The sequence below is a fragment of the Xenopus tropicalis genome, chromosome 1 (assembly GCF_000004195.4).
Source record: "Xenopus tropicalis strain Nigerian chromosome 1, UCB_Xtro_10.0, whole genome shotgun sequence".
Classification (NCBI taxonomy): domain Eukaryota; kingdom Metazoa; phylum Chordata; class Amphibia; order Anura; family Pipidae; genus Xenopus; species Xenopus tropicalis.
Window position 1 is genome coordinate 60,605,716 of NC_030677.2, and position 23,166 is coordinate 60,628,881.

Below are 23,166 nucleotides of genomic sequence, written 5' to 3' on the forward strand. Positions count from 1 at the left end.
ATTATAACAGGGTGCAAAAAATGAGTTTTTTTCACTTTGCACCCTGCCTTCCTCTCTAGATGAAATGCTGTAGGTTTCTGCCCTCTGTTGAGGGGCAGGAATGGAGGGGGGCATGTAGCGGTACCCCCTCCTCTCCTACCCACCCCCTCATTTATACATTATATAGATTCTGCCCTGCAAAAAATCTTCTCCTGACGTGGGATATGCCCATCTGTGGTGGTGGGTATAGGGCCTGTCAGACCGCATCAACAAGTCAATTTGGTCCCTGATCTGATGGAGATCTGGCCCGTCATACATGGGCAGATAAGGTTCCGAATCGATCTGAAGGACCTGAATTGGCAGCTGAAATCTGCCCGTGTATGGCCACCTTAACACTTTAGTAGTTTTTGTGCCCCTTAATGCTCTTCTGTTGGGGGGCTTGGTAAATAAGCCCTTTTTGTATTTGTAGCCTGTGACTAGTCAGTAGCTGGGACTGCAGGGCTGTTCTTAACAGGCATATAATTGTGAGACTGTAGCAGCTTGATACAAGCCTGAAATGTAGCTTCTGCTGATTCCTGTGCCCATTGTTCCAATAAAGGCTTTTGAAGCTATGGAGCATCTTCCTGGTGCTGTACATCTGTGCTTTTGGGAGATTACACACAGCGAGCCCCTCCTCCCCCACAGCCAGCCCCACCCCCACGAACCCAGAGCGGAGGAGCAGGATTAATCCATCAGCCTGAGAGCTACCTCACAAGCACCGAGCTGAACCCTCATCCTGCCAAAGAGCTATTTACTAGCCGTACCGCAAATCTGCGCTCTCCTCCCCTCCTCCAGGCTCCGCACAGCAGTGAGTATCCAGCTTGCACCTGCTCCATCCCCCTTCCCTCTCCCCAGCCATCTCTGTACTGTGCCCATTCCCTCCATGCCTTACATTTAGGGGTACCCATCCTTCAGCCCGACACGACTGAGCCCCAGCGTCCCCATTTTGGGAAATACCACCAGTTGTAGTTCATTAGAAGCTGCAGCTTGGCCCTTCCTGCCACCTAGCAGGCTCATGTTATTATAGAGATGCATTCACTGGCACTCTCACTGGCACTCTCACTGGCACTCGCACTGGCACTCTCACTGGCATTCTCACTGGCACTCTCACCGGCACTCTCACTGGCATTCCCACTGGCACTCTCACTGGCACTCTCACCGGCACTCACTAGCACTCTCACTGGCATTCTCACTGGCACTCTCACCGGCACTCTCACTGGCATTCCCACTGGCACTCTCACTGGCACTCTCACCGGCACTCACTAGCACTCTCACTGGCATTCTCACTAGCACTCTCACTGGCATTCTCACTGGCACTCTCACTGGCACTCTCACCGGCACTCACTAGCACTCTCACTGGCATTCTCACTAGCACTCTCACTGGCACTCTCACTGGCATTCCCACTGGCACTCTCACTGGCACTCTCACCGGCACTCACTAGCACTCTCACTGGCATTCTCACTAGCACTCTCACTGGCACTCTCACTGACATTCCCACTGGCACTCACTAGCACTCCCACTGGCACTCTCACTGGCATTCTCACTGGCACTCACACTAGCACTCTCACTGGCACTCTCACTGGCATTCCCACTGGCACTCTCACCGGCACTCACTAGCACTCCCACTGGCACTCTCACTGGCATTCTCACTAGCACTCCCACTGGCACTCTCACTGGCATTCTCACTAGCACTCTCACTGGCACTCTCACTTGCATTCCCACTGGCACTCACTAGCACTCCCACTGGCACTCTCACTGGCATTCTCACTGGCACTCACACTAGCACTCTCACTGGCACTCTCACTAGCACTCCCACTGGCACTCCCACTGGCACTCACACTAGCACTCTCACTGGCACTCTCACTAGCACTCTCACTGGCACTCCCACTGGCACTCACACTAGCACTCTCACTGGCACTCTCACTAGCACTCTCACTGGCACTCCCACTGGCACTCACACTAGCACTCTCACTGGCACTCTCACTAGCACTCCCACTGGCACTCTCACTGGCATTCTCACTGGCACTCTCACTAGCACTCCCACTGGCACTCTCACTAGCACTCCCACTGGCACTCACACTAGCACTCTCACTAGTACGCCCACTGGCACTCCCACTAGCACTCTCACTCCCACTAATACTCTCACTGGCACTCCCACTAGCACTCTTACTGGCACTCTCACTGGCACTTCCACTGGCACTCTCACTAGCACTCTCACTCCCACTAATACTCTCACTGGCACTCCCACTAGCACTTTTACTGGCACTTCCACTGGCACTCACACTAGCACTCTCACTGGCACTCTCACTAGCACTCTCACTACCACTAATACTCTCACTGGCACTCCCACTAGCACTCTCACTGGCACTCTCACTGGCACTTCCACTGGCACTCTCACTAGCACTCTCATCTCCTTTTCTAAATATGTTCTTTAAATATTATTATTATGCATTCTGTAGCTAGGGGCAGTGACACCTCAGTATCCTTCCTGCTATGGGTTTTACTGGACAGAATGGTTGTGAATAAAGCAGTGTCATTAATTAACTAATTTACACTTTGTTATTAGTGCAGTGAAAGGGTCACTGGCCTGTAGACTAATATTTTTATTAGTATCGGAATTTATTTTTATAGAAATGTATTCCACAGCACATTACAGGTAATACACATAATTCACTCAGTTGTATTGTAACATTGGTGGTTGGTAGGGTGGTCCTTCAAAATGATTTACTTAGTATATATCATATAAAGCTGTATGATGTAGGAAAACAACTAGAGAGATAATATATTGAGTTTAGGAAAAATATTTCATAGCCTGTAAACCTTAGTCTGTTTCCTCCACTTTCAACTGGGTTAAAATTCACAATTAAGGTATTATCAGAAAATGTATCATGGGATCCACATCACAAGAAAAGGAGTAACAGGTTGCTGAGGAATAAGACCCAGTGAGGGTTATTCAGTAGATACGGTGTATTATTATTTGTTGTTTTGTTCAGGAAAATTACTTAGTGACTTGTGGTGTCCAACCTTGCCATTTCTATACAGTGATATTTACTGTACATTTACTGTTTACATTACACTATAATAAGCTTTACATACATCCTGTACTAAATATGTCTAATCAGTATATATATATATATATATATTATCACTGTATGTAGAAACTGTTCCTTTTTTGCCTAGGAAGCCAAAATAAAAAAAACTCGTTTGTTGTTCGACAAACCCCCAAGGTGGGTAACTGCTGCCGGGCAACGCCAGCCAAACACCCAGGTGGAGGCCTGTATGTGTTCCTTTAGCTACCTAATTACCTTAAATGCTTTCATTGAATCAGTAGGGTTAATAGTGTATACCCATATACCTTGGGGAGAGAGCTTCCTTCTATGCAACAAAGTCTATGCAACTTTGTAGAACATAATAATAATTCAGGGCCTTGCTTCTGATTCCATATTTATTGGATTCACAGAGTACTATTTCTGTGCCTCTACAACTGGGGGCCCTTGGGATGTTTTGTGCTGCAACTACTGGCATCAGAGGGCTACTGCTTACCAGTTACTGGCTTAGTCAGAAGAGATAGATTCTTAGATTATCTATATTATAAGAATGTTTGCAATACTACAATTCAAGTACAGTTTATATACAGAATTATATGCCCCATAAATGGGGTGCTAAATGGAGAATTTTTTATTTGGGCCAGTGTTAGCAGTGTACCGCAGGGGTCTGTCCTTGGCCCTTTCCTTTCTAACTTGTATGTGTGCACTGGGATTCATGGATTTAATGGTCTTTTTTCAATCTTCGTTATTCTCTGCCTATGGCTTGCAGCCAAACTGTGAGGCTTCAGTTTTATTGTTATTCCTATTTATAATTGCTTATTTTACTTTTCACTTCCTCTACTCTTAGAGGTACATTTATTCTACAATCATTCTTCTTACATAAACATTCTAATTTTCATGGTTTTAGAGGTTTTTGGAACCACAAATAAACTTATTTCCATGAATGTCTAGTCATTTGTTAAAAGTTCTAAATTGTAAAAGCACGTACAAATTAAAGTGCAAAGCAAAAACAAAAATGGATTTTACGTTTTCCTATGAATCTCCGTGGACTTACAAACAAATTAAAAACCTCTAATACCACAAATTAAAGGACAAGTAAAGTCTGTTTCACTGGGGGTTGCCAAAATTTTAGGCACCCCCCCTCCCAGTGAAATAGATTGCTACTTTTTTTCCCCATGCTGTTCTGCTCCTGTTAGGAGAGAAGCGCACCAGCCTGTTGGAAAAACTGGGTCCCAGGCATCCCTTACGCCGATGCACAGTAGAGTAAACACAAGATTTTACTGCACATGTGCAGAACACCAAGCGCCAAAGAGTTTTTTCCACACGCTGGTGTGGTTCCACGGGGGAAAATCTATTTCACATTTTGGCATTTAAATAAAGATTTGTTACTATTTGCCTATGACAGTTCCCATTGACTTGTACACGAGCTTGACAGCTTTTAGATGGCAAAGGTTTGTATTAGTGTTTTTCATGATTTCTATGTTTTTTTTACTGGAAAATGTTAGTAAATGGGCCCCATAGTCTTTCATTTTGATTTCAGCGTTGTTCCATGGTTTCTAGGCCCATGGTTTTTAACCCCAAACTGCAGAACAAAAACATGCAGAGTATATGACTAAGAAGATTTTCATTCATCCAGGTCATGGTATATCTAGTACAGGTATGGGACCTGTTATCCAGAATGCTCGGGACCTGGGGTTCTTTCCGTAATTTGGATCTCCTACCTTAAGTACGCAAAAAAAATTATATAAACAGTAATTAAGCCCAGTAGATCAACTATATCTTGGTTGGGTTTGAGTACAAGGTACTATTTTATTATTACAGAGAAAAAGTTTTAAAATGGAGTCTATGGGAGATGGCCTTTCCGTAATTCGGAAGTTACTGGATAATGGGTTTCCGAATAAGGGGTCCAATACCTGTATAAGTAAACTGGACTTGCTAAGTAATCATTAAAGGCATTTCACTACTGATCCGAGCAGCATGAACTGAAGAAGCTGCTCGGATGAGTAGTGAAACATCTTCAATGATTACTTAGCAAGTCCAGTTGCTTTAGATTTACTTATACTAGATATGCAAAGTATATGTTAAAAATAGTGATGAGTGAATCTGTCACGTTTCGGTTTGCCGTAAAATTTGCAAATTTTTCAAAAGATTCATGAAATGGCAAAAATGTTGCACGGCAAAAAAAATTGCCGCCCAAGACTTCTTTTGACGCATGACTATTCTTTTGACCCCTGCGATTATTCTTTTGATGCATGCGACAATTTTTGGACGCGCGAGTATTCTTTTGAGGCCTGTGACTATTCTTGCGACAATTTTTGGACGTGCGACTATTCTTGTGACAATTTTTGGACACGTGGCAAATTTTTCCGTGGCAAATTTTTTCATCCATTTCACGGAACAATCCGGCAATGGTGAAATGCAGAATCCATGCCTGGCGAAACATTTCGCCCATCACTAGTTAAAAACATAACAAATGAAGTTCACTTGCAAGGTGTCTTAAAATTCTGCTAGCTACTCTGTACTAAAAGTTAATTAAGGTGAACAACCCTTGTACAACAACAAAAGACACAGCAAAGCAAACCCAGAAAACATATACAGCACAGTGATGCTGGAAACCACTGCAAAAACCAAAAGAAACCCAACAATTAAAGCAACCCCAGACATACACCCTAACATGCACCAAGGGCACAGGCTCTGGTCAGTTTCCCACTGATAATGTGATCTCCATGTAACACTATTGGATCTGGTAAGGGGCAATTTTGGGAATTTTTCTAATTGCAGAAAACCACAGCCGGTAAAGCATCAGAAATATGCCCCATGTGTTATAGGCCTTAGGTACAGCAGTGATGGCACCACATATTTCAATATAATATTGGCACATCAGTCAGCCTGAAAACAACACTTACATTGGAAATGCCAGTTACCACCAAAACACACATTGTATGCCACTGGCTTAACTCATTACATTGTGTTGCACTTGATATGGACAGAATACTCAGGACCAGGGAGCCCAAAGGGGAACAAACAGGCAAGAGCAGTATGGTTGTCCTGTCTGTCATACATCAATGTGCACTTCCTACATTTAGGGAGGGGATACTTATCAAAGGGTTATCTTTGGTTTTAAAAGGGTTAAAACTATATTTTAACCCTTTAATAAATAAGCAACTTTGTGTCACATTAATTCACAGTTTTAAAAGCAGAAGGGGTCCCTGGTCCTGTGTGTATCATCTGTCCATCTAATGCCACTTGCTCCCAGTAAAGGGCATCAGTCTGATTACTTTATATAAACTACTGTAATATTTAAAGTAAACACTGAATTAGCTGAGAATGTGATGGGTTGGAGCGTTCTTTTTTTTACACTGCTGTTTCCTACCGATATATTCTGGTATAATACTGTTATATTATTTTGACAAATGTGGATTTATATAATTTAGAAATGTGTTTCTCCATATAATGGCCCGAGGCCCTGTAACAGCTGGAGCAACACAAATTGGCTTTTCCTAATTTAGGCTAATATCACACCATGACATATATTGATTCCTTTTGTGTCTGCTGCTTTTTAGGAATTCGTTGGTTTTGTTGTGCAGAGAGCGAACAATTAGGTTTCCTTTTTTTCTCTGGAATTGCATTATTCATAGATTCATTCTATAGTTTAGGTCTGTTTATGATATATTGAGATCTTATTGCTTTATCCTGTGCGCTGTATTTGATCTCACCAGAGAGGGAATGATATAAATATCTTACATAGTGGCATTGTTTTGTGCATCTAAAATAGCAACTGCATATATTGCATCTAAATTCTTTTTTTAATTTAAACACAACTAATTGTATTTTTATGAGTTCCAAATACAACCCTCTATTCTATTGTCTCATTAGTGTCAAGTGCAAAAAAAACTGCAGCCTATTGCTTTAAAAAAAAAAAAAATGAATAAAAACGCAAATGTAATAAAATACTCATGAATATAGCCTGGCAGAGGAACACTGGATCAATTAGGTCTCATACACACGGGCGTTTTGCCCTGCGTTCCCCTGCAGGGAGTTCAGGATAAAACGCTTGTACGTAAACGCTTAGAAACACTCAAACCTTCAGCCATGTCTAACATGTGGGGGGCTTTGTTACAGTGCAGTGTCTCAAAAAGCAGATTGAACTGATGAAAATGAGAAAGTATATATATGTATATGCAAGTATAACTCAGCTTAGAAAACTGCCTTTAACTGCATATATATTTCAGTTGTGCCAGGGAAGCATGATATCGTATATCTCGGTGCCAAAATCTGCCTAAATATTGTTCTCAGTGTGGATTATGCTGCCATTATAAACCCACTTTTGCACTAGGATCTCATAATTGCTACATTTTCTCCTACTTTCTGTCATACTTTACAATACAATACTTTTGTACATTGCACCACTTCTACTCTGATGGCTTTCTTGGAATGATGAATCAGTATGTTGTAGCCATTATAAGTACAAATGGTCACTGCAATAGATAAGTGACGGGCACAGGGGGTCAGTGTTTTGCTAATACATGGATTTGGGGTGCAGGCTTACCACTGAACCCCTAATCCTATACCAGTGAAAGTATTAAGGGTCATTGCTGTGCTCTGTGTGGTCATGGCTACTGGTGTCTATATTGGACAGATGTAGTGGGTGTGTTTTCTTTTGTGGTGCTTGTTATTCCTGTGGTTGCTATGGTCTTTGTCCAGGGCTTCCATTCTTCCCTGTCTAAGTTTTCCTCTGTGACTGTGTGGGTCAGTGGCTGGCTGCTGTGTGTGAATGTAGGGAAAGGATAATTAGCAGAGGATTAGAGAGCCAGTAATCGTTACTTTGAATTAAGGATATTACCCAGTGCAGCAGATATGAGATAAGCGAGGCTCAGCACATCTCTATAAGGGCAGAGTCACACTGGGTGATTCCAAGATTTTGTCACTTTTGTAGTTAGACAAAATGTCTGAAATCTGCTCTCCATTTATTGAATGGCCAGTGCCTGGACTGGTGTTGCACATCAACTATCCTTCAGAAACTTGTCCTGAATACACAGTGACAAAATAGTTCATAATTTTTTTTTGGTGGAAGGGGATGGTTTTTCTCTGCATAATGACATATGCAGAGAAAAATAATAGTGCATAATGGATGGAAGCTATTTCTGTGGCACATCAAATGTAGCTGGGATGAATTTTGCACCCTTAAATTTAGGTGTTGTTTTTACTCAAATTGCATTTGTCCCATTCACAAGAAAAACTGTAGCACTTCATAATATGCATGCAACTATGAGTTAATGTGTGTGCTTCTAGGGGATTTACTCTGTGGTTACCATGGCATATGCTTTTCAGCAGCCTCTTAGCCAGACATATTCCACAAACCTACAGACTCTATAATCCAATATGTTTTTAGTACAAGTACGGGGAACTGGTTTATTTAATTGGACTGGTATTAAAGTACCCAACATTTATACTTCCATAGAAACTCATATACCTTGTTAAGAAACAAATCCTTAAGTCTGAGAAACCTTGGTGTAAGTTTAGAGTAAATGGCTTGTAAGCTTAAGCATAAAGTTTAACCCTTTACTGCCAGAAACACACCAGTTACTTAGTTCCAGGCAACAATATTTCCCGGGTCCATTGTTACTTTGTGTGGATCACTGGCTTGTGGCTATACCACCCAGCTGGAATGACTGGAATCACTAAGGAGCGCCTAACATCTTGACCCCCAAGGATTTTACCTTTTGCTTTCCAATAACTTTGTAAGAACTATTTCTCAGAACTTGAAAATAGAGCTCACCTGAATTAACCAGAGTGGAATTTCACAGCTCTCTGTTCACTAGACAGGGTTTTAGGGAAATATTTATCAAGGGGTGAAGGTGAGAGTTTACTCTTTGGTAAATATGCCTCTAACAATCCTATCAAAGTAATGAGAGTTTTCTAAAATTTCACTTAGTTGAGCTCTGTGGTGTGGTGAGCTCTATTTTCACCCCTTTTTTAAATGCACCCATGTTGGAGTTTAGTGCCAGCAGCAATCCTTTTCGCTATACCCTGCAAGCTTACTGGCATATTTTCTTTCTCAGCCGAATTTAATTTATATCATTGTTGTTGAATTGGTTCTTAAATTCAGTACAGTTTGTGCATTAGAGTGATGCCTCGTTGGAGATGGCTGTGTTTGGCAACTCTGCTTGTGGCACTAACAGCAGCTGAAGCCCATAGTGAACAAGATGAAGATTCGGAGGACGGTTTAGATGATACAGAAGACTACAGGGAAGAACCCAGTACATTTCTGCAGGTAGGTTGTATTCATGCTCCAAAAGTACAATATAACAATTCAGCCTCTATTCAGTAGTAATGATAATACCCACACAGTGCTACAAGCAAAAACGTTGTGTGCCTGTTATTAATATTTATTAGCTGCATTTAAGTGAAGAAATAAACTTACCCAAAAGCAAGTTCCTGTAATGATCAAAAAGGTAATGATTAGTTTTGTAAAATATGAGTGATCTAATTATATTTATTGCATAAGAAGATAAATAAATCTGATTATTAAGATTCTTTTTCATTTGTGCTGTTAATCAAACTGTAGGTTGAATACAAGACTCCAGTTCCTATGGGTGACGTCTTTTTCACAGAAACCTTCGATGATGGAACACTTGATAGGTGAGTAGGGGGGAGGGTCTGGCTGTTTTGATCAGTTGACCAGCAATCTGTGCTGTGCCTTCATTATTCCCAGCCTTTGCATAGAATTTAGGGGTTAATAAGATAATAAGAAGACTCACCACAGATAAGGGTGCACCGCCCTTAGCCTACAGCTAGGGGAGCGAATATCAACTTACAATGAACTTACAAAGCAGACACTCTATGGGGCTGATTTACTAAGACACGATTTCGAATCCGAATTGGAAAAATTCCGATTGGAAACGAACAGTTTGCGACTTTTTCGTATTTTTTGCGATTTTTTCGGCGTCTTTACGATTTTTGCGTAAAAATGCGAGTTTTTCGGCGTCTTTACGATTTTGCGTAAAAACGCGAGTTTTTCGTAGCCATTACGAAAGTTGCGCAAAGTCGCGATTTTTTCGTAGCGTTAACACTTGCGCGTAAAGTCGCGCCTTTTTCGTAGCGTTAAAACTTAAAAGGCGCGACGTTTCGCGCAAGTTTTAACGCTACAAAAAAATCGCGACTTTGCGCAACTTTCGTAATGGCTACGAAAAACTCGCGTTTTTACGCAAAAATCGTAAAGACGCCGAAAAAATCGCAAATTACCGATCATTACGAAAAAAACGCAATCGGACGCATTCGGCCCGTTCGTGGGTTAGTAAATGTGCCCCTATGAGTATACCTCTAGGCAGAATGCGTTTCCACATGACACTTACAAGCTCATTTACTAACCATAGACTTTAAATTAAATTAAATTTTTTTCTGAAAAAAAGTTGCAAAGAAAAGATGCAGCAACTTTTCCGAGATTTACTATGTGTTTAAGCAGCTAAAAATCCGAATTCGACAATTCTCCAGATTAAACTTGCCGAATTTATGTAGAAGTCAATGGCAAAGGTCCCTTTCTTTTCCTTGAAGTTCTTTTTGTCTCAAAACTTTTGAAATTTCGCTGGGTTTTGTCTGAAAATCACTTTTTCGAATTGTTGGAGCGAGAATTCGTGTTTTTGTAAATCTGCCCTTAATCATAGGCCTATGATTAGGTGTCATGTGAACATAATGCGGTTTATCTATGGCACGTCAATAAACTGATCTATTTTGTGAATGTTGCCTAGAGGTATGCTCATTAAGTGCCTGCTCTTCATTGTACAGTGTTAATAAGATAATACTCCATGAGTTTTGGTGATCCTATGTGACTACAAGCTGGTACTGGCCACTACAGATTCAGCTCTGCAATTTGTTTGCTACTATATAAAAAGTTCATTATCATGTCTCATAGGAAACCTATTTTTAGCCAGCTGTAGGTAGCTGCTACATCTCTCTGTATTTAACAGTTAAATGTGAATTTAAAGATACATGTAAATATTTTAGCAGAAAAGTCTGTTCATGTAACGGAGTATGCATTTATTCATCAGTGTATTTACAAGTTCAACTCTTATTTACAGTTGGGTGCTTTCTAAAACAGTGAAGGAAGAGGCAGACGAAGAAATAGCTAAATATGATGGTAAGCCTTAGTAATCCTTGTTATTTAATCGGCTTAATTTCTAAAGACAGAATAGTCAGTGGCTGCCTTGTACTAAAATGTTACCTAAGTAGATGGCAGTACACACTTTTTAATGTTATCCACTGGTACAGAACTTGAGCTTCATGATAATGTCATATTAAACCATCTACTGTAGGTTCTATGTGGTCAGTAATATGTGGCCCTCATGATATCTGTAACACTTCAGCAGATGTATTTAACAATATTAAAATGAAGCACATAAACTGAGTCCTTATACAAAGACCTATGGACAAGCCTATTGGGGAAGTTTGCAATATACAGCTGACTAGGTGTATAGGCAGCTTTCTTCATTCCACCTATTGCAAAACCATAATATCATTCTTCCAGCTTAACTAATTATTGTGTGTAAGTATGTTCTTCAACAAGTACAATTCAATAGCTTGCTGATCCCTGATAGTTTGCACAATTTGGACTCAGGGGATCAGAGGGATAACTTTATTAACATGGTGCAAATTAACCCTTGTTCAGTATACCATAACAATCAGCATCTATCTTTGCTTGGAAATTTGCTGGTAATGTTTTGAAAACAGAAGGTTTTTGGTTCCCCAACTAATTTGAGACATAAATAATGTTCATAAGTATTATTTTTAGGGTTCTTTCGGTTTGATACTCTTACAATTCCCCTACCACTATGGTAGAGTGATAATGACATTTAGGATAATGTCTTACGGAACAATATAGATACCCACAATAGATCTCTGCAACCGTGGGTGACTAATCACTCCAAAATGCCTTTCCACCAGCAACAAAGGGAATCACTTGTGGAAAGGCCTTTGCATCGTTTTGGTTTTCCAAAGTCAAGCGGTTTCCTCCTGCATGCAACTTTGCACAACTTCGGAAAGTGATGGGTAGGCCTTTCCCCCAGCAATTCCCTTTTTGCCAGTGGAAAGGCATTTAGAAGAGATTAGTTTCCCACGATAGCAGAGATCTATTGCGGATGACTAACATCTGTGTGGGACATCGGCCTTAATTGTTTACTAACAGTGCACATGTGGGCATATGTAATACAGCTGAATAAAAAGCTTGGTAGAGGTATGCAGAACTGTAAATTAGTGCTAATCAGGTAATCATGATGTGTTGAAGAGCTGTACAGTGGTGTGAAAAACTATTTTCCCCCTTCCTGATTTCTTATTCTTTTGCATGTTTGTCACACTTAAATGTTTCTGCTCATCAAAAACCATTAACTATTAGTCAAAGATAACATAATTGAACACAAAATGCAGTTTTTAGGCTGATGCCACACGCGGCGTAGGGCTGATTTTTCCGGCAAGCGGAAAAACGCTTGCCCGAAAAATCAGCCCTATGCCTGCTACTTGTGCCTGCACCCGAATGAATGGGATACGCTCGGGTGCAGGCACAAGTAGGAGGCGTAGGGCTGAATTTTCGGCAAGCGTTTATCCGCTTGCCGAAAATTTCAGCCCTACGCCTCGTGTGGCATTAGCCTTAAATGAAGGTTTACATTATTAAGGGAGAAAAAAAACTCCAAATCTACATGGCCCTGTGTGAAAAAGTGATTGCCCCCCTTGTTAAAAAATAACTTAACTGTGGTTTATCACACCTGAGTTCAATTTCTGTAGTCACCCCCAGGCCTGATTACTGCCACACCTGTTTCAATCAAGAAATCACTTAAATAGGAGCTACCTGACACAGAGAAGTAGACCAAAAGCACCTCAAAAGCTAGACATCATGCCAAAATCCAAAGAAATTGAGGAACAAATGAGAACAAAAGTAATTGAGATCTATCAGTCTGGTAAAGGTTATAAAGCCATTTCTAAAGCTTTGGGACTCCAGCGAACCACAGTGAGAGCCATTATCCACAAATGGCAAAAACATGGAACAGTGGTGAACCTTCCCAGGAGTGGCCGGCCGACCAAAATTACCCCAAGAGCGCAGAGACAACTCATCCGAGAGGCCACAAAAGACCCCAGGACAACATCTAAAGAACTGCAGGCCTCACTTGCCTCAATTAAGGTCAGTGTTCACGACTCCACCATAAGAAAGAGACTGGGCAAAAACGGCCTGCATGGCAGATTTCCAAGGCGCAAACCACTTTTAAGCAAAAAGAACATTATGGCTCGTCTCAATTTTGCTAAAAAAACATCTCAATGATTGCCAAGACTTTTGGGAAAATACCTTGTGGACCGACGAGACAAAAGTTGAACTTTTTGGAAGGTGCGTGTCCCGTTACATCTGGCGTAAAAGTAACACAGCATTTCAGAAAAAGAACATCATACCAACAGTAAAATATGGTGGTGGTAGTGTGATGGTCTGGGGTTGTTTTGCTGCTTCAGGACCTGGAAGGCTTGCTGTGATAGATGGAACCATGAATTCTACTGTCTACCAAAAAATCCTGAAGGAGAATGTCCGGCCATCTGGTCGTCAACTCAAGCTGAAGCGATCTTGGGTGCTGCAGCAGGACAATGACCCAAAACACACCAGCAAATAAACCTCTGAATGGCTGAAGAAAAACAGAATGAAGACTTTGGAGTGGCCTAGTCAAAGTCCTGACCTGAATCCTATTGAGATGTTGGGGCATGACCTTAAAAAGGCAGTTCATGCTAGAAAACCCTCAAATAAAGCTGAATTACAACAATTCTGCAAAGATGAGTGGGCCAAAATTCCTCCAGAGCGCTGTAAAAGACTCGTTGCAAGTTATCGCAAACGCTCGATTGCAGTTATTGCTGCTAAGGGTGGCCCAACCAGTTATTAGGTTCAGGGGGCAATTACTTTTTCACACAGGGCCATGTAGGTTTGGATTTTTTTTCTCCCTAAATAATAAAAACCCTCATTTAAAAACTGCATTTTGTGTTTACTTGTGTTATCTTTGACTAATAGTTAAATGTGTTTGATGATCAGAAACATTTTGTGTGACAAACATGCAAAAGAATAAGAAATCAGGAAGGGGGCAAATAGTTTTTCACACCACTGTATATCCAGATACTGTACTACAGTGCTGTCCAACTGGCGGCCCGCGACCCCCCTCTGTGTGGCCCCCCACCTGTCTGGCTGCTTTGATGGCTTACCTTTGAGTAAGCATTAAATGGTATCAGTACTGAGATTAACTGGCCCCCTGCATGGTTCTCACCTCAGATTCAGGCTGTAATCCCTCTGTATTGTTTAAAAATGTAATCCCCTGTGTTTTTCACACCTTTTAATACCTGCATTGTTCACCCCCTGCAGTGTTCACACCTCAGGCTCAGACTTTAATCACTCCCATTGTTCACTTCTTCACACCTCAGACATAGGTACTGTAGGCAGAGTATGGCACATACAGCCAGCATAGGGCAGGTAGAGTACGGGACACACAGGCAGCATAGGTCAGGGAGGGTATGGCACACACAGGAAGGGTAGGGCAGGCAGAGTATGGCACACACAGGCAGGGTAGGGCAGGCAGAGTATGGCACACAGAGGCAGCATAGGGAAGGCAGAGTATGGCACACACAGGCAGGGTAGGACAGGCAGAGTATGGCACACACAGACAGCATAGGACAGGCAGAGTGCTGCCTGTGTGTGCCATACTCTGCTTGCCCTATGCTGCTTGTGGGAGGTGAACCTGGCAGGGGTTTGTTGTGGGAGTTTGTTAGCAGTTGGAAATAGCCATTAAATGGTCCCAAAGGTGTGTAATTATGTACTGGGGGTTGCTCTGCTATCCACAGGGGAGGAAGAGGAATATGGAATTTAAGGGTATATCTTAATATGACATAATTCTTTCACATATGAATGATGGTTGATATCCCCACAGTAAGGACCAAGCATTTGGGATTTTGCTGTGCTACCACCATTGTGATAAAATAGGTGTGGTTTGAAGTGGGTGTGGTTTCAAAAAGGGGAGTGGTCAAAACTGGCTTCTATTAGCGGCCCTCCACCATGTATGCTAGAGAATTTCCGGCCCTCGGCACCGTAGAAGTTGGACAGCACTGCTGTACTATCTAGAGAGGACAGAGTGCAATGTATACACGAATACTGCATAGAAGGAAAGCAGGATGAGTGCAAAGGGATTATCTAAAGCAAAGGCAAAGAGGAGCAGATGCTGCTGCAGATGTAACAGTGTCCTAATAATCCAGCATTCTGTGAGAATGCAGAAGGACACATTAAGTTGTGGACACATCAATACAAAGGGCAAAAGGGATTTTGCAAACTAGTTTCCTTTGAAAGATACTGCGCTCAGAAAAGTAAACCTACCTTTCTTTTACACCGCTTTGTTGTTTATATGGCAAACCAGTGCAATGGAGTAACAACCAGGAATAAAGAAGATTTTATTAGGTTTTATTTCATCAAAGATATACTGCCATCACATTATTACACCTTTTTATAAGCCCATAATATATAATTTTAAATATAAATATGCGCTTTTTTGAAATATTTAATACATTTATTTGTTTCACCTTAGTATAGCATTGTTTTATTTCCTCCATTATCTTAGCTAAATCGCACACAGACCTGTTCATGTGGCAGTGCAATAACTGTATATAAACCTTTTAGACTAGGTTTATATTGAGCTTGCCAGGAGTCTTGTTAGCCACTAGCTCTGCTCCTAATTGTATTTTTGTACATATACAGGTATGGGATCCCTTTTCCAGAAACCCATTATCCAGAAAGTTCCGAATTACGGAAAGGCCATCTCCCATAGACTCCATTATAAGCAAATAATTCCAATTTTTTTTCCCTATTCTCTGTAATTATAAAACAGTACCTTGTACTTGATCCCAACTAAGATATAATTAATCCTTATTGGAGGCAAAACAAGACTATTGGGTTTATTCCATATTTAAATGATTTTTAGCAGACTGAAGTTATGGAGATCCAAATAACAGAAAGATCCCTTATGCAGAAAACCCCAGGTCCTGAGCACTCTGGATAACAGGTCCCATACTTGTACACAGGGCCTCTTTAAGGTACCAGTTGACCAAGGGCAAAGATCTCATTGGTGGGCCCCCACTACTTCTCCAAAAAAATTCTAATAGAAGATGAACTGGAATGCAATAATGCAGGAAATATAGAAAAAAGTCTGTGCTTATTGAAATAGACATGGGGTCCAGGCATGCCAGCCTGTACCAACAGTGTTGGGAAAAGATAAATTGTGATCACAAATGACAGGATTTTATTAAAAATATATCATTTAAAAACATTTGTTGAGGGGTCTGCTATTTCTGGGGCATAGAGGCAGGGCAGGCAATATATGATTGACAGCTGGGATTTTTAAATGCCTTTATAATGGGTATAGATGTGTTATAAAAAAAAAAGGAATTTGTGTTTCATGTTTAACTTTAAAATGACTTTTATTACACAGCTGTTTATGTCTGGGTGACAGGTCCCCTTTTAAGAGAGTCACCAGGAAGTCATTACTCTTTGTAATAGATTTACAATAACTCAATTGCTTTTATTCATGGTGTTTGTGTGTCCCAATACATTTTAGTTTTAAATATTTCCTGGTCTCTTCTGCCAAATCGATTTATTCTAAAAATGTAGGGGGTTCTGCTGTTCTCCGTTTTTTGGGGATTAAGGCTTTTGCTGCCTGAAGGAAACGGAGACCAAGTCTTTTTTTACAGTAAAGTTTGTTTTTGAACTTTCCACTGGAGGAGGATAAGGGGTAGGTCATCATAGAGTATGTTAACATCTACTATCTTGTGGATTGAATTACATATCCAAGTAATATATTTTCAGAGATATAGTTAATGCTTTTGCCCCAAACAACACTACTATACTTAAATATTATATTTTTGTTCGTGGCATCAATAAACACTTCTTATTCCACCTTTAATTGAAGTCTGATTTGCTATTCTTCCACTTTTTTGAAAACTTTCTTAAAGCACCATAATGCTCACATATCTAAAACCTATACTTCTTTTGATGGGATACTCCAGAATTGTGGACCAGAAATAAGGCAGGTGTTAGAATATTAGTGGGGTTTGAAGATTTGTGTGACGCTTTACTAGGGCTAAATTTCCAAAATGGTAACTAGGGCTAATTTTCCAAAATGGTAATAGTAAGTTTGATGTTTGTCTGGCATCCTACACAGTACGATGAATGTTTGTTAGCGATGTAAGTTTATTATATGCAATGTTATACCCTTAGGTAAATGGGCAGTGGAAGAGTTGAAAGAAAACAAAGTCCCAGGGGACATGGGGCTTGTTCTGAAGTCTACAGCAAGACATCATGCCATTTCTGCAAAGTTGAAGAAAACGTTTACTTTTGACAAACCTTTGATTGTCCAGTAAGTACTCACTACCCTGCTTGTAAGTATGATAAAAAGATAATCATTTTCATGGAATATGGAGTGCTGATCATCTTTCTTCTTATATAGCCATAGGTATCAGGCACTCATGTGTATCATCTATGAGAGGGAGCCTGGGTGCAGTATTGAAAAATAGTATCAAGTCATTTTGGCGCCACTTTGGGGTTTATCAGTGGGTTTGTGTTTGTGTGTATTTACTTTGAAAAAGGCTGTGGAAGCTGCCAAAACATTAGATGTACGTTTGCAATAAAACAACTTTATTTTTCCATTAAGTCCTGAGAGTGCGATATTTTTTCAATTCTTATATATATATATATATATATATATAGTATGTTGCAAGAAGACAGGCACTCACGTATAAGTAGGTCCAAGGGAGCCTGGGTGCAGTCCCAAAATAATAGATGGAGTAGCTGTAGAGAGAGTCTGCACTCACAGGTCTTAGAATACATTAGTATGCTAATGTATTCACACTTATGACGTCATTGTTTGGCGCCAAATTAGTTTTTTTCAGTGCACAAGTGTTTGTTTCATTGTCTTTGAGAAAGGCTGTGGATGCAGCCGAAACGTTAGATGTTGATTTGAATAAACACCTCTACATTTTTTGTAAGACCTGTGAGTGCAGACTCTCTCTACAGCTACTATATATATACAGTGGAGGAAATAATTATTTTACCCCTCACTGATTTTGTAAGTTTGTCCAATGACAAAGAAATGAAAAGTCTCAGAACAGTATCATTTCAATGGTAGGTTTATTTTAACAGTGGCAGATAGCACATCAAAAGGAAAATCGAAAAAATAACTTCAAATAAAAGATAGCAACTGATTTGCATTTCATTGAGTGAAATAAGTTTTTGAACCCTCTAACAAAAAAAGACTTAATACTTAGTGGAAAAACCCTTGTTTGCAAGCACAGAGGTCAAACGTTTCTTGTAATTGATGACCAAGTTTGCGCACCAACAGTTGTCACCTTCTCTCCCAGCTTCTTGCTAATGGTTTTGTAGCCCATTCCAGCCTTGTGCAGGTCTACAATTTTGTCTCTGACATCCTTGGACAGCTCTTTGGTCTTTCCCATGTTGGAGAGTTTGGAGTCTGCTTGATTGATTGATTCTGTGGACAGGTGTCTTTTATACAGGTGACTAGTTAAGACAGGTGTCCTTAATGAGGTTGACTAATTGAGTAGAACATGGGACATCCAGCACTCCGGACTCATGAAACTGCTAAAATCCAAAGTTTATTCCTTCATGTTTAAAACAAATAAACGCCTGACGCGTTTCGTGCCCTTTAGGGCACTTAATCATAGGCCAATTGAGTAGAAGTGTCTAACCACTCTGTGGGAGCCAGAACTCTTAATGGTTGGTAGGGGTTCAAAAACTTATTTCACTCAATGAAATGCAAATCAGTTGCTATCTTTTATTTAAAGTTATTTTTTCGATTTTCCTGCCACTGTTAAAATAAACCTACCATTGAAATGATACTGTTCTGAGACTTTTCATTTCTTTGTCATTGGACAAACTTACAAAATCAGTGAGGGGTCAAATAATTATTTCCTCCACTGTATGGTTTGTCCCTGAGGAAGAGCAAAGTCCCTGTGTGTGCAGCTCTCTGTTTCTTTATTATTACCATATTTTGCCAGCACCCAGGGCTTTTGATTTTCTATAGGGTGTGCTCCGTTTGTTCTTGTATATATATATATATATATATATATATATATATATATATATACATATATCCCCTGTATCATAGAAGTACAGCACAAGGCAAAAAATATACTTTATTGAATAAATGATTTGGTCAACGCCACAAAATTTTACTTTTTAACAACCACTTTACAAATCTCAATCCTAACTTTCATTTGGATCCACCTCTCAAAGAGTTTATTGGAGCGCATTTGCAGTGCCAGTTCCAATATGTTTAAACATATCTTGCCACCAGTGGGAGTTCTTGGGACATAGTAACATAGTGTTGTACTGGGTTAGCTATTGACCAGAGCAGGAAAATGGAGTGTGATACCTTTTATTGGCTAATTGAGTAGACTAGAAAATGCAAATTTCAAGCTTTCAAGACTACATATGTCCTTCCTTCTGGCAAGGTATTGTGCTAGATTTTTATTTTATTATTATTACATTTTGATAAAGCAGAAGACTGAGCCCTATATCTGACTCTATTTTCTTATCACGTAGGTATGAGGTCAATTTCCAAGATGGCATTGATTGCGGTGGTGCATATATCAAACTTCTGTCAGAATCAGACCATTTGAATCTGGTATGTAAGTTATACTGATTTTGTGTTTTTCTTTTGGTATCAGATTAAATATCCATCCCATAGAGTATTAATATTCTGAATATTAATACATTTATATTATGAGCTCTTTATTTCAGGATATTTGCTCCAGCTGCATAATTTTTAGAATTTATAACACATGTATACCTATAAATGGGACAGATTAGTGTATGTAGTGTAGCACAATGCAGTGTGACCAGGGACAGACTGACCTGTCAGAGTACCAGATTCATGGGCCCCAGCCTATTCTCAGCAGGCCCTTATTTATTTCCACCCTATGACTATACAACACCTACAACTTTTAGTATTAGAAACATCCAATGATGTAACAAAAAGTTTATGGGCCCCAGGTAAAAACTTGCTTTGGGGCACTATCATTGCAATGGACCCCCCCCCATGCAATCAGGTTGCCCCTTTGAGATTGGCAGCTCTGGACACACTAGCTTCAGTAGTTGTGGGCCAGCAGGCCTGAATGAAGGATTGGGTCTCAGTGCAGCTGCACCCCAGGTACTCTGGTGGTTCCTATGAAGAGACACTGAACGTGACACAATATAAAAACAAAAGGGGTGCATGCCATGGTGTGTACCATTCAACATTTATTAAAAATCAATTAAAATTGCACATACTAATTCTCAAACATGTAAAGACTCATCACAAAGCTCACCGGATCTCAATAGTGTTTCTCCTCCAAAGAATACTTGGCGTGATTGAGTTGTAAATAACCAAAGCATTTAGTTAGAATCTCCTCTAACTTCATCAGGGTTAAAATGAACCTTTACAGAGATAGTGATCTCTTTGATACAATAAAACAGGTTTTGTTGTGCAAAATAGCTTGGTGAGCATCACTATTTCACATTATATTGGTGAGCATCACTATCAGGAAGTCTGACCACTGGAGGGCACATTATATTGGACAGCATTTCATATTTATATACAAATATACTCATTTGTATAAATTGACTATTAATTATGCATTTATGAGAACTACACCCACATTACGGATTTGATCAGCCATTATGGCAGTTACTGCTCATCTGAATAGACATAGATGTGCAGCAAAAAATATGAGGATAATTTTAAAGATATGTTATAGAAGAAAGAGACTGTAAGCCATACTCAAAAAATAGGTTCAATTTTTAAAGCAAAAAACTGTACAACCATCAATTGCTTCATCTCTGATTCTCAAGGGCCTTCTTCAGGGTACCTGACATTGAGCCAAAAAAAATTACTAATTTCATTTCATAAACTGGACTTTTTGAATGAACTGGCATACTATCATTAGGGAAACGTTGCGGTTTTGGTAGAATTAACTTCAGTTGGTAGAAAGAGGGGGCTGGGGAGAGTAGACTAAGGGGCTGATTTACTAAGACACGATTTCGAATCCGAATTGGAAAAATTCCGATTGGAAACGAACATTTTGCGACTTTTTCGTATTTTTTGCGATTTTTTCGGCGTCTTTAAGATTTTTGCGTAAGTTTTTCGGCGTCTTTACGATTTTTGCGTAAAAACGCGAGTTTTTCGTAGCCATTACGAAAGTTGCGCAAAGTCGCGATTTTTTTCGTAGCGTTAAAACTTGCGCGAAACGTCGCGCCTTTTAAGTTTTAACGCTACGAAAAAGGCGCGACTTTGCGCGCAAGTGTTAACGCTACGAAAAAATCGCGACTTTGCGCAACTTTCGTAATGGCTACGAAAAACTCGCGTTTTTACGCCAAAATCGTAAAGACGCCGAAAAACTCGCGTTTTTACGCAAAAATCGTAAAGACGCCGAAAAAATCGAGTTTTTACGCAAAAATCGTAAAGACGGCGAAAAAAATCGCAAAATTGCCGATCATTACGAAAAAAACGCAATCGGATGCATTCGGCCCGTTCGTGGGTTAGTAAATGTGCCCCTAAGTATCTTGAAAAACAGAAAATATATTGCAAGCTTTCCCTAAAACATGTGTAGTAGCTATTGAAGTGGTTTCTCTAACTGAAATATACTATTTGCCTTCTTTCCACAGGAAGAGTTCCATGACAGAACATCATATACTATCATGTTTGGTCCAGACAAATGTGGAGAAGACTATAAAGTGCATTTTATTTTTAGGCATAAAAATCCTGTGATTGGAGACTATGATGAGAAACATGCAAAACGTCCCGAGGTTGATCTAAAGAAATACTTCACTGACAAAAAGACTCATCTGTACACTCTGAGTATGTTGACCTCTGAGTGAATAAGGATTGAGTGCTAACGCATTCCTTATACATCTGGAGTATACTGTATGTTTACAGACAGGCACTGTTAGCCCACCATCAACAAAAGCCTTTAATATGGCATCCAAATTGTACTGCTTGAAAAGCAAGAAGGAGATGTGTATGGTACTTCATGCTGACCTCACTTATGAACAAGTGGGAGGTCCAGATGTTAAAATTCTCAGCTCATAATGATAAGCTGTGTTTTTTAACAACCATTCCAACTGTACAGTCCAAAAGAATATGTTCAGAAGGAAAACAGGCTAACGGTTTAGGAAAGACCATCTGAGGTTTCTAAATTTCTTTTTCCTGTGTAGAACAACATCAGAACAGTTCTCTGTGTTTTTTTCTAAATAAAAAGCATAATAGCTTGTAAACAAAAAAAAAATAATGTACATTGCAAAAGTACTTAGAAGAGCCCCTTAAATGATTTCACATGAGTTTATTAACCTTTACAAACCCTTTAAAGGATTGATCTCTGCTACCTTCCCCTCCTGTTGCTGGCTGCAGTTGTAGCTTTAAGCAGAGCTGAACGTTTCTAGTAGAGAAGGTATTTTGGTGTGGTGAGCATATTGTCTTTTTCGATGTGGGAATTGGGTTGTTTCTCTGTTAAATATTTATGTTTTATAATTATATCTAATTGAACTATTTTTGTGCTGTGGTACTGTACTTTATATTCTGATGGCAGTATTCAGAAAATGTCTTTGTTTTGCTGTTTGTTTCCATCAGTCGTGAAACCAGATAACACATATGAAATTTTAATTGACCAAAGTGTTGTGGGCCAAGGAAGTCTGAGAGATGATGTTATCCCTCCACTGAATCCACTTAAAGAAATAGATGATCCCAAAGACAAAAAGCCAAAAGAGTGGGATGAAAGAGCAAAAATACCAGATCCCAATGCAGTAAAACCAGATGACTGGTAAGTGAGTTGCACCAATAAGTGTAAAGTCCTTAGACCCAGAATATTTACAGTCTGTGTGTCATGTTGGCTTGTATGTTGAGTTTATTTGCCTCAAAAGGTATGACATAGTTAAGACTTGTGTCACCTATCTTGAATGTGTCTGATATTCATTATTAGCTTGCTTTGTCCTTCATAGAGAGTAGTAATGACACTTGGGGGTATATTTATCATTCTGTGTAAAATGTGTTAAACATT

General features: G+C 40.0%; 1 protein-coding gene across 3 annotated transcripts in view; it reads left to right on the forward strand.

Moving 5' to 3' along the window:
• The first annotated feature begins 682 nt into the window (after positions 1-682).
• Positions 683-23,166, forward strand: part of clgn (calmegin) — a 32,917-nt gene continuing 10,433 nt past the window's right edge. Inside the window, exons 1-8 of one of the 3 annotated variants that reach the window (XM_004911126.4) lie at positions 683-826; positions 9,176-9,340; positions 9,635-9,708; positions 11,145-11,203; positions 17,339-17,477; positions 19,679-19,760; positions 21,779-21,971; positions 22,740-22,929. In XM_004911126.4, the coding sequence (XP_004911183.3) occupies positions 9,197-9,340; positions 9,635-9,708; positions 11,145-11,203; positions 17,339-17,477; positions 19,679-19,760; positions 21,779-21,971; positions 22,740-22,929 (881 nt within the window). In that variant the 5' untranslated portion in view covers positions 683-826; positions 9,176-9,196. Of the gene's footprint in view, positions 827-7,017; positions 9,341-9,634; positions 9,709-11,144; positions 11,204-17,338; positions 17,478-19,678; positions 19,761-21,778; positions 21,972-22,739; positions 22,930-23,166 lie in introns of those variants that run through there. The other 2 variants (XM_002932035.5, XM_031895519.1) reach the window with 2 other exon arrangements.